This window comes from Apodemus sylvaticus, chromosome 7 (genome assembly GCF_947179515.1).
Source record: "Apodemus sylvaticus chromosome 7, mApoSyl1.1, whole genome shotgun sequence".
In the NCBI taxonomy this organism is placed as follows: Eukaryota; Metazoa; Chordata; class Mammalia; order Rodentia; family Muridae; genus Apodemus; species Apodemus sylvaticus.
This window is the reverse complement of record NC_067478.1, coordinates 98,132,129-98,144,670: the sequence shown is the minus strand read 5'-3', so window position 1 is coordinate 98,144,670 and position 12,542 is coordinate 98,132,129. Positions and strand designations below refer to the sequence as shown.

General features: G+C 49.6%; 1 protein-coding gene across 1 annotated transcript in view; it reads left to right on the top strand.

Annotated features, from left to right (window-relative positions):
- The window catches only part of Kirrel3 (kirre like nephrin family adhesion molecule 3), a 101,277-nt gene that overhangs the window by 86,202 nt on the left and 2,533 nt on the right, over window positions 1–12,542 (top strand). Inside the window, exons 11-14 of the mRNA XM_052188743.1 lie at window positions 1,876–2,074; window positions 3,517–3,552; window positions 6,793–6,900; window positions 8,278–8,387. Coding sequence (XP_052044703.1) covers window positions 1,876–2,074; window positions 3,517–3,552; window positions 6,793–6,900; window positions 8,278–8,387 — 453 coding nt within the window. The remainder of the gene's footprint in view (window positions 1–1,875; window positions 2,075–3,516; window positions 3,553–6,792; window positions 6,901–8,277; window positions 8,388–12,542) is intronic.

Below are 12,542 nucleotides of genomic sequence, written 5' to 3'. Positions count from 1 at the left end.
CTGCCCAGAGGCCAGCTCTTACAGCATAATGGTGCTGGAAGGCTGTAACTCAGATGGGCACTGTTCAAACAAGAACCTATGTGTGCCAGAGATGCTGCCTGGTAAACTAAGACATTGTTAGAGGATTATTGCTGTTAAATGTTATCCCGGGCATCTGGTTCATTTGCTGTCTGAATGATTCACATAACAGTGCAAATAACTGCACACGGTAACTATTATCCGTCTCCCCATCTTATTTTTTTAACTGTAACTATAACTTGTGGCCATTATAAAAGATTCCCCCTCAACCACCCTTAGGCATTTTTACATCATCTTTTTCATTCCAGCTATTTACTTGTAGGCTAGTGGTTCTCACTAGGTCCCCTAGAGACATCTGGCAGTGTTGGTGACCTTTGTGGTTGTCACAGTGGTGAGGGGTGCTGGCCTTAGTGAGTACAACCAACGATGCCACAAACAGCCCTGCAGCTGGGAAGGAAGCCAAGCCCTCGCTTGTGCTTTCTGGCACTGAACATGGAGCGAGATTACAGACATGGCAGACACAATAAAGTCCATGTAAAGTCACCCCTATAATCAATGAGAGACAGAGACGATGGAGCACGCCATTTTGAAAATATTCCCATTAAAAAATAAGGAAGTCCGCAAACTAGGTGCGATGGCCAATACCATGATGTCAACAGTGGGAGGTGAAAACAGTAGATAAGCAGTTCCAGGTTGTCTTCTGTTACACTCACAGCTGAAGAGCAGTATGGTAATAACCTGCTTTCAAAAAATTTTAAAGCCTCTCCATCTCTCCAAGGCTCAGCACCAGGGAACACCGGCAAGGAAGCCCAGACAAGGGGCCATGTGGAGGCTTACATTGCTGCCACAAAGGCCCCCTCCTTGCCTACAAAATGTTGCCAATGCAGAGCTACATAGGGTACCCTTCAGGGAGGGAAATGGTGTGTGTGTGTGTGTGTGTGTGTGTGTGTGTGTGTGTTATGCTATATACTGTGATGCATGTGTGCATGTGGTATGATACACATGTATAATGGTGTGTGTAAATGTTAGGGTATGTATATGTACATCTGCATTGATATGTGTTCTTGGTGTGTGTGTGTGTGTTATGAGATATGGTATGAGTACACAATGTGTTGTGTGTGTATTTATTTTTGCATGTTGGTGGAATTCAGTGTCTAATGTGCTTTTTGGTGTCATGGAATGTGAGTGTATTTCAAGTACATGTAAGTGGAGTATGTGGTTTGTGATGTATATATAAACATATATGTATGTTTGTACTATGTGGTATGTGATATGGTTGATATGCATAGACAGTATGGCATATGTTTCTATGTTGTGACTATATTTATGTGAACAGTGGTACATATATACATGTGCACTATGATGTGATATGGCATATCAATACTTCTGAATGGATGGTTTTTGTTGTATGTATGTGTAGCATTTATAGTATGTGTGCTTATTCTATACATGTATGTAATGTGTTGTTCATGTATATTTATTTCCACAGTTTGCGGTATAGTAATGTATACTGTGCTTTTGCACATGTTGATATGTGTGTGGGTGTTGAGTTCTTACATATGTTTTATAATGTGCATGTGCAGCTGTATTTTTAGTATGGGGTATGTGCATGCATACATGCTAGCCATATGTTTGACATAGTATCTATGTTCCTGCATGATAATGTGCTAGTGTGGGTTGTTTATATTTGTGACATGTGTTTAGATTTGTAGTGTGTGGCATATGTATGCAAATACATATGTTTGTGTTGGTGGTGTGTGGCGGTGATTGTGAACATGAGCCTAGTTATGTTGGTATCTTGGAGGGGTGATACGAAGGTCCAGGTATGATCTCTCCTCATCCTGCACTGTCCCACAGGCCTGGTCCTGGAAGGAGAACGTGCTGGAGTCAGGGACATCAGGGCGTTACACGGTGGAGACAGTGAACACCGAGGAGGGCGTCATTTCCACACTGACCATCAGCAACATTGTGCGTGCTGACTTCCAGACCATATACAACTGTACAGCCTGGAACAGCTTTGGCTCGGACACAGAGATCATCCGACTCAAGGAACAAGGTGAGGACTGCCAGCGTGCCCAGGGGACCGGGGAATGCAGGCCAGATCTAAGGATGGTCTCATGCTTCTCCTCATTGCAATGCAGCCTCACATAGCTTCCTTCTGCTGCAGGGGGCACTGGCCCCACCAAGGGAACAAAGGCTACTCAGAGTGATGCCCTCTGGGGCTGTCCAGGAAAGGGTGACCACAGAGTGAGCTTGGCTGATGGCAGTGATAAACACCCAATGGCATCCAAACACCCTGGCTTCCACACATTCTGCCTCCCCCTGGGGGCTCTGAGCTAATGCCCAAGTGCCCTTGCTAGGTCGTGCTTAGACATACATGCTGAGGAACCTATCCCAAACATGATAGAACAGCGGAAGTCCCAAGAACAGGCCAATGCTAAAGCTAAAGAGTAGCAATGCTTATGTGAGGGAGTGGGGACTGGGCTCAGACCACTTGCAACCCCCACAGACACCTGGACCACTCTACCCTAGAGGAGACTCTGGTTAGTTCTGGACTACAGAGAAGCTGGATTTTGAGAGACTGGGAAAGAGGAAGGAAGCTTACCTCACTGTAATCCATCACTATGACCTACTGCCCTCCTGATCAGATGCTAAGAACTTGGTCTCATGCTGGGACATGGTAGTATATGCCTGAACTCTCAATTACACAATAGTCTGAGGTAGCAAGATCATTTGAGCCCACACATTCAAGACCAGTCTGGGGAACATAGCAAGCCCTTGTCTCAGAACAAACAGATCTCCAGTCTCCATTTAAAGTTCTCCAGCTCAGACTACCAAATGGAGAGTGCCTGAAAGATGAGAGCTAGTCCAACGTTCACTCAGCACGTAGTCAGTAGCACTAGGTCCTGAACAGGGCTGCAGATCTTCCCAGCCACAGCGTTCAGGGGTGATGTACTTCAGGCCTGGGCCCCTGGATCAGAGATTGGAAGCCCAGCAAGTGGTCCCAGCCAGACCCCACAAGCCTTAATAAATCGTGAGGAGGCCAGTGATGATCACACCTACAGATCAAATGTCTCAGTGTCTCCAAACACCTTTTCTTAATAGGTGCTGCTTTGCATAACGCTTTGCATATAATTTGCATAATACCATCCACACATCATCCAAACCTCCCTGGCCCCTTGTTGCCTATCCTCCCTCTTTGTCCTCCCCTTGATGCCTTTACCCCTGTGCCCTCCTTTAGTCGTCCCACCTCCATCCCTCCCCCATCCCCCAAAATCTCCAGGTTTGGCTTTTCTCTCTGTCCCTGCCCCTGCTTCAGAGGGCCATGTCAGGATGAATGAACTCTTGGGGGAATTTGGATCTATGGAGTGGTCTCAGAGACATAGCAGAGACCGGAACAACCCCCCCATTCACCCCTCCAGGTGACCAATCCCCTGTCCCACCCCCACCCTGGCCAGCCAGGCCCTGGCTGTGGACGCTTGCTTTATTTCCAAACAGGTTCGGAAATGAAGTCGGGAGCCGGGCTGGAAGCAGGTACGGAAGGAGCCTATGAGATTGCCCGGGATGGAGGGAGGGAGGGACTCGGCTAGAAGGGGTGGGGCTTAAAAGGGGGCAGGGAGGCTGCTAAGTTCTCTGTCCTCCCCGCAATGTCAAAGGCTCAGTGCAGTCAGAGCAGTGGGAGGGGGCGTCCAGGGACCCCAAACACCTGCCTGATACCACAGCCCGGGGCTCCTTCCTCTCCAGGACGCAGCTCTTGCTCCCCTCCTACCCTTTGTCCTCAGAAGCCCTGGCTCCCATCCCCGCCCCAGCTTCCCTCTATTTCCAGGCCCTCCCTGACTCTGCTTCTCAGCACCATCACCAGCTCAGCACCGTTCCCCAGGGGCCTGTGGCCTGTTCCATCCATGCTTGCTGGCACACCGCCGCCTCCCCTGTTCCCTGTCCCCTGCCATGGAAGCATCACCTCATCATCAAGCCAACACTACTGGACACTGGCCCTCCAGGGCTCCCATAGCAAAGTGGCCATCGAGCTCCAAGGGTCGATTTGTTCCATCTAGACAACTGTTCCCTCTGAATGCCCAGGCAGGACCCCAGAGGAGAACAGCAGGACTCGGTGAATCCTACTCCACCGGGCTGACCAACGCCTGAGGGTCCTCTGTCTCAGTTCTCTGCCCACGCTGGCTGCCTGGCCTCCATCACTCTTTTAATGAGCTGTATTGCGGAGTCTATGTCCCCCGCTCCCTGGACACGCATGCCCTTCTCAGAGCAGCAGACTAGATGACAGGCATCCCGCAGAGGCCCTTGTGGCCCATCCAGAGGCAGCATGCAATTATCTACCACCTACATCCTCAGATCTCCAGAGGTTCAGGGCCTGGGCAGCACTTATTTCATATTCCTTCCACCCCTGGCGGCCAAGACCCCTTCATGCCCAGTTCCCTTCTTTGGATGAAGAGGAAGCTAAGAAAGGCAACCCCTCCCCAGTCCCTCTCAAAGCAGTGCTCTGTCCAGGAAGAGGGAGTCTGAAAAAGTGACCTAAGTCAGAATCCAAGAGGCCAGGAAAAGTAAGGAATGCCGCCTGCCTTCACCTTCACGGGGGGCCCTTCTCCTCTGCACCCCCACACCCAAGATGCGCCCACCCCTGCTATTAACAGTGCAAAAAATGGGGATTGAGAGGAGACAAGCCAGGATGGCCACACTTCTGCTGCCTCAGCTCCCTGAGTTACAAATGGAAAACTGAAGCCTGGGACTGTTGAGAGAGTTTGCCTTGGCTCTGAGATGAGAAGGGATACCCTGGGTTTTCCTTGGGAGACTCACTAGGAATCCCACGAGTGCTAGAGCAAACACAAAATAAAGAAATCCAAACCACAGGACTGACTTTAACTAGGAACACCTGTTTGCCAGTCAGCTTGGCTGAGAGCTCATCTCCCCCCCTCCGCCCCCGCCCCATCCTGTTTCTGAGTCCAACCCCAACAACTCTCCTTCCAGTCCTTGAGATTTTCTAGCCATCCTTACTTCCTCTTGGTCACCTCCTGTCACCTCTGTAGGTCTTGGCCACTAATTGGTAGGTAACAAGAGAATTCATGTGTGAATCCTGGGGTACGGTGACACCAGGCCTGACTAATAGGTTCGCCTCCCCCCCCCTCACTTCACAGCAACAGTTTCTTTCTCTTTAGTAAACAGTGGGAGCATGGCACTCAGGTATTCTGAATGAAACCCTGAGTTTCATTCCCAAAACATCAAAAGAAAAAAAAAAAAAACCAATAGCGATATCCTAACCATAGCTCCAGAACGCCTCGCCCTCTGCAGGTCATCCAAGCTACACTGATGAACGTGGGTGCGGAAGGAGCTCAGGAATGCAGAGGAATTTCCTCTTGGCTAAGGCTCCAGTCCTACAAACACACACACACACACACACACACACACACACACACACACACACGCAGGAACTGGTACAAATACTTAAAGAAGGCTTGGCCTATGGCTCTGCTCCAAGACATTTCCTCTCACTCTTTCACCTAAAGTCCTTAAAGATCTCTAAGGTCACACTATTCCTACTCCATGGTTACAGTCAAGAGACAGGAGACACGGGGTAAGATGCTCAGAAGGTGTGATAGAGCAAGGGACGCAACCAGGTAGCAGTCCGGAGAATACCATGTGACCTAGAGATCAGTGGGGTAGAGTTGGGAGGAGGGTGAGGAGACCTGGATTGAGCTCGTTCACACAGAGAAGGCACACACATGTCTGTGAACGAGTCACTGATGTCTTTGGGCTTCAGGGTCCTTCCCAAATGAGGGGCTTGGGTTCATTATAATCCAGTGTCCCTCTTCCTCAGAATTTCTAAGAACTGTTCAGGGCTACAGATAGACTACTCAGGGGCCTAATGTTAAATGCTCAGGGCGCATGTGCATCCACAGAAGGCCCAGAGCTTTACAGAAAAGCAGTCTCCCTGCCTCCACGGCTTCACCTGCTATCCCTGCCCATTTGGCAAGGGCCAGAGGCAGACTGGGGAATGTGCCAGGGTGAGGAGTTCTGTACCCTGTGGGATGAGAGCAGATTGTGGATGTTGAAGGGCTGGCCTTGAAGGAGAAGGGTATGGAGGTCAAGAAAAAAGAAAGGGCCTTTTCTCCTGAGCATTGCGGTAGCAAGGATGCTGTGATGGAATTCCCTTGATCCCAAGACTTGGACATGGGTGCAGTGTCGGTCCTGATTCCCAGCAGGCCAGAGGAGGAAGTTGCCTCAGAGATGAAAGCCCTGAGAACAGGTTGTCTGTATGCACCCTCCTTGTTCCACGGACAGGGAAGGAAGGAAGGAACTGGACAAGCAAGGCAGGAGCCATTACCTTTGTTGTTGTGGTCTTTATTGTTATTGTCGTTGTCAAAGGAAAGCCATGGACTTGTGACTCACAAATCACTACATGCATTAGAGATCCCTCCCTTAATACGGAAGAGAGCTCAATTAGGCTAGCCTCGTCCTGCATCTCCAGTTTTCCTCTCCCCAGCTCCCTGCCCTGTTCTAGCATCTACCCCTTCCCTTGGCTCCTCCCTACTCTCCACCTACCCTATGTCCCCTACCCAGGCTCAACATTCCTTTCCAGAGCCAACCCCTATTGAACTGTCTGTGTCTGCCCAGGTCCACCAAGGCATTCCCAAGAGGGTCCCACATGGCAGTGGTCTGGTGCCCGCTTGGCAGGGGCTGCACCTGAGGGGCTGGGCGGGGTCCTAGCAGGACAGTAGTTTTCTCCTTCCCTCATCAGCCTTGTCTGTTTCTTTCCTGCAGAGTCTGTACCAATGGCCGTCATCATTGGGGTGGCCGTAGGAGCTGGCGTGGCCTTCCTCGTCCTAATGGCAACCATTGTGGCCTTCTGCTGTGCCCGTTCCCAGAGAAGTACGGGAGGGAGACCCGGGATCTCAGGGAGGGGGACAGAGAAAAAGGCCAGGCTTAGACTGCCCAGGAGAGCAAGTAAGCAGGAGTACAAAGAACAGGGGGCCCGCAACAATGTTGCGAGCTCCTGGGGCAGGGATGGGTATGATGTATTGTTATGTACCTGGAGGGTGTCTGGCAGCAAGTGGGAACCCTACTGAGGCTGTCCCAAACTCAACTGGCCTCCATGTAGCAGGACGGGCCACTAGGGCTTTGGGTTGGACACACAGTGCTGTTATTTGGAGTGTATAGAAAACCTCAGAGGGAACGGGATGGCTTGACCCTCCTTACTCTGCAAAGACTACTAGCTTAACCTGAAAAGCAAGTCACCCACACAGGGCACAAAAGCATGTGAAGTATTGCCCCAGACAGGCTTTTCAAGGCCTTTCATCTTTAGCAATACAGTTCTAAGGCCAACACACTCTTAAAGAATGTATGGACACGGGGCCTCTGGACTGGGCCCAGCTCTGGAGTTGCATGTGATTGGCAGGAGTAAGGGAGAGGGGGAATGGCAGAGACAGGACAGGTGCCATCTTCTACTCCATGACCCTGGGCAAGTCACATGTATTTATGGCCGCCATTTCCTTACTGGTGATACTAGACAGTTGGGTGGTAAAGCTTGTATGACCCCCCAAGCACCTCTGAGCTTCTAGGGTCAGAAGACACTGAGTCACCCCGACAAGCTCTGACCACCTCATGTCTACATCCATCACTTGTTAGAGGAAGTCACTGGTTTCCCCTCACAGATCCTCCATTCCCAGCTGAGCAACCTTACCACCTCGCGACTATCCAACACAATAGCCTAGAAACCTCCCTTGCTCCCTCACCACGGTCATGACAAGGGAGTGTATTTCAACAAGATTTGTCTCAAAGGCCTCTCCTGTAGTTCAGGGGAGCTAGATCTCTGTGCTCTGAATGGGCTGAGAGACCTTTAGGTCTTTTTAACATTAAGATTTGTGGCCTTATAAATGGAGAGCTCAAATCCAGATAGCGACAAATAGAGAAAACTTCTCAAAGTGAGTAGGGACTTGGGGTGACAGACTCTGGCTAGATGAGGTAGAGGGATGGATGAGGACAACCTCTCCAACCACAGGAGATGCTGCAGAAGCTAGGTGGCCTGCATGGCCAGTCTTTGAGGTCCTTGCAGCCAACAGTCGATCTCCACAGAAGTTCTATGGGTGGGGGCCTGCAAAACTAAAATTTCAGAGTCTGAGGGGAGGTTAAGTCCAGAGGTGGAGTGGGGTAAAGGGGGTGGCAGCAGGGGGTTGTAGGGCTGTTGATGTCCGTTGCCTAAGGATGAGAACTGAATTTTTGTCTACACGTTTCCTATCTTATGTCCAGATCTCAAAGGTGTTGTATCAGCCAAAAATGATATTCGAGTGGAGATTGTACACAAGGAGGCAGCTTCTAGTCGGGAGGCTGAGGACCACACCACCATCAAGCAGCTGATGGTAAGAGCGCTGCCTATGCCCCACTCCATCCTGAGAGCACAGATTTCTTGATGGTCTCCATACTGCTGACAGGCAGCGCTTCTAGGCAAACCCCTCCCACCCCTGAAATGAACCAGGCATACACTCAGCCAATGAGCATTTATTCGCGCATCTGTGAAGTGATGGGGGGGATTCAAAGACATCTTTGATGCAATATGTGACCTGGATCCTGACCATCGAGTAAGGGAAGAACCTGTACTTGAATTCACATGTATGGCTACAAATAGTCTCTCACACTGGGAGGGGCATGGTATAGATATTTGATGCATTTTTTTGCCCTCTTCCCCCTTCACACACACATACATACACAAGTCTGCCAGAAACCCTGGTTTCTTCTTGGGAACTGGATATCCACCAAAAGAAAATGCAAAACTTCTCCAACAACAACAAACCAGCACTTCCTCTTCTTGATCCTCTCTGCAACAACCAGGATCCTCCCAACTGTCCAGGCAGAAGCCTTGGTCAACTATGCCGGAAGCTCATAGAACACATTATATCGTGGTGGTAATATCTGGGAACAGTGGCAAGGGAGCAAGGAATAAAGGACAAGAGCTTCTCTGAGCCCCAGTGATCCCATCTATGAAATGGACATGAACACAGTAATATATATATACAGGGTCATCATCAGGATTGCAGGGTAACTAACAACCTGAGAACATATGGGCTACAGTAGTTTCCCCTTGGCATATGTGCAGAGTTCTGTCTTATAATTCCCAGATACCCAAATCTGAATGTGTGCAAGTCTCTTACATAAAATGCTCTATAACATCTATACAGACGCTACCGGCTTCCTCTCGTAGACATAAATCATCTCTATTTACAAAGTGTAATGTAAATGCTATGTAAACAATTACTGTACCATATTGTTTAAGGATTAATGGTGAGTAAAATGTGCACGTTCGATACAGACAATTTTCCCTAAATATTTTTGATCCGTGGTTGGCTGAATGGGCTGAGCAGAATCTAGGAACACAGGGGCCTGCCTGCAAGCCAGGGATTTCTAACTACTGTGCTGCTCTAAATCCACCCACTAGACGGGGAGCAGTGGCCACCTTCTCCATCCCTGGCACAGGCTCAGGGTTTCTGGTGTGGAACTGACTTTTCTCTCTGTTATGCCTTCTTTAGTCAATTCATTTTCAGGGCCTGTCAGATCTGCTTCAGAAATATGTCTCCACTATGCACCCCACCTCTCCTCCATAGTCACTGCCTTATTTTGGGCCTTTGCCCTTGCCCCACCCAAACTACTGCAGCTACCCCCCTAATGGAACTTGGTTTTGGCTACTTGTAACAATCCATCCTCCATAGCCCTGCAAAAAAGTGTCATTCTGAAACAGAAATGTGACAATGGCCCACACCCGTAACCCCAGTACTCAGAAGGCAGAGGCAGTAGTATCTCCATGACCCTTAGACCGGCCTGCGCTAATGAACAAGACTGTCTCAAACTAAGGAAAATATTAAATGTAAATCTGGTCCCATGGCAATCTATTCAAGTCCCACAGTGGCTTCCATGTCTGCTGGATGAAGTTCAGCTACCCATCATGTCATCAGACCCTTTGCCTCAAGGCCAATCTTTCTAGTTCCATCTTCTAGCCAGATATACCAGATACACCAAGGCTTGGTGATTCCTGGTCTAGGAGTCCTTTATACATCAAAGACCCACGGTCCTTCTCCCTGTTGACTTCTCTGATAAATTTCATACCCTGCAATAAGAATTGGTTCAAGTGTCATCCACTCCGAGATTTTCTCAGCCTGCCCCCTCCTCACACACTGGTGAGCCGTGCAGTGTTTTTGGCTGCACTCCCTCTGAACCACTTTGACAGCCCACTTCTGGACAAGGAGGCCTCTCTGGTTGCTCCAGAGCTTCTCAAGGACAAAGGTCATGTATGTCCCCTGGGGCCTCCCTGACATAGCAGAGTATTCCTTCACGCGGGATAGAAACCACATCCCACACCTGAGAAGGAATGATACTAATTAGGCTTCATCCAGCCTACCCCTCCTCCCTGATGGGCTCTTTAGTTCTCTCCCAAGGAAGTCTTCCTTTCCTCTCAAAGCCATGCCCTCGGGAAGAAGGCATGTGTTCCTGAGAATCTGGGGCAGAGCAGAGGGGATAGTTTGACAGGAGGGACTTGCCGAGGCTCTGTAGCTAGTGTGTCCTTTGGGAAGATATTCACTGATCCCTTTCCTCCACACTGGGAGATTTTATACCCTATGATCTGGGAAATACTCCATCATCAAGGGGAAGTGCCTTAGACGTTATATCTGGTGGGAAAGAACAATAACAACTTAGATGGAACCAGTACATTTACTGGAAAAGTGAAAAAAAAAAAAAACGTAATGCAATTAGTGGGGGGATAACAGGAAGGAGGCACGCCGGCCTACAAGACTGAGATTCAAGAGACAAACAAAACACCCTGCTCAAAGAGCTGGGTGGGAGCCTGAGCCAGAAGGCCACGCTGCAGGAGTGGCCCTGCAGGAGTGACGCACCCTGTGGGGGGAGGGGAGGAGAGGGGACCATCCCTGTAGCCCCTGATCCCTGTGGCCCCTGGTCACTTTATACATCCACTGTGCACTGTGGAAGTGCTGTCCTGGTCTTACACCTCATTACTCAGTGATTTGGAACTGAGCTGCTCACTCAGTCACAAAAGCCGATCGCCGCCCTCACTCTGGCCAGAAGCATGCTGCTCAGTGACCACAATATGTAAGGTCCTAAAGCCAAGGTGTGCTGGGGATTGGAAGGGAGCAGGGTCTTCCCCCTAAGGCTGTTTGGCACATGTCAAGGAAGATGGGTTTTCCGGTTTGTTTGAGTCACAGCTGTGAGGAAGAGGCATGGCCTATTTTGTTAGTCAGCTTTCTGTTGCTGTGACAGAATACTGAGAGAATCAGGGGTGGCCCAGTCCATATGGTGTTTTGGCACACAAATATGAGGACCTGAGTTCAATTTTCTCAGAACTCCTGTGAAAAAAAGCAAGCACCAGCAATCAAAGTCGTGTGGAGGCAGAGTGTGTGTTGGGGGGGATCTCTTGGGCTCAGTGACCAGCCAGGCCAGCCACACTGGTGAGCTCTGGGCTCAGCTAGCAGCCCTGCCTCAAAAATTAGATGGAGCATGTTTTAAAAAGATACTCAACATCAACCTCTGACCTACACACACACACACACACACACTACTTTTTTTTACACAGAGCTATATACACAACACACACAAGAAGGAGGGGGAAAGGAATAGTGGTTCATACCTCTAATCCCAGGCCTCAGGAAGCTGAAGCAGGAAGTTTGCCACAAGTCAACTTCAACTTGAGCTGCAAAGTGAATCCCTGCCCCAAAGCAGCAACAGCAAAGCCAACACTGCTAAGATGACGCGATGCTTGAGCCAGAGCATCTGAGTCTGAGCCCCAGAACCACAGGGGAAAGAGAGAGCCAACACCTAAAACACAAACAGAGAGAGAGAGAGAGAGAGAGAGAGAGAGAGAGAGAGAGAGAGAGAGTCAGAGACAGAGACAGAGACAGAGATTAACTAAAAAGTAAAAGAGAAACAGTGTCTTTTGGCCCATGGTTTCCGTTCATGCTCCCTTGGCCCTGATGCCTTCAGACCTACATCAAGGCACAGGACCACCACAAAAGCATGCAGCAGAGAACACTATCTTATGCTGGTCAGGAAGCAAGAAGAGGCAAGAGGAGGCCTGGTTCCAGTAGCCTCTTCTAGGGCACACCTCCTCATTCCCTTCTACTAAATGCTACCTCCTAGTAGTGCCACGTGATGGGGATACTAAGCCTTGAACACATGGCCTTTGGGGAGATAGTTCAGATCCAATCCGTAGCGCCAATGTTGCCAGCATCTCCACTGGGATTCCTTCCAACATCCTAGCACTGATCGAAAGACTGCCATAAAGAGCCTGCTGTATGTATAGCTGGTATTGATGTTCTGCGGGTACACACTTATCTCAGGCGCATCTCCGTAATGCATCTTACTATGTACATGCAGGGCCCTTAGTATAGGGCCTGGCCAGGATTTTTCAACAAATATTCAAATGAGAAGTCTGGAGATGTTGCTGCTCAGTGGAAGAAAACATGGCTTCACAGTTATACAGATGCTTCATCCACCCCCACCGCCTGTCTCTG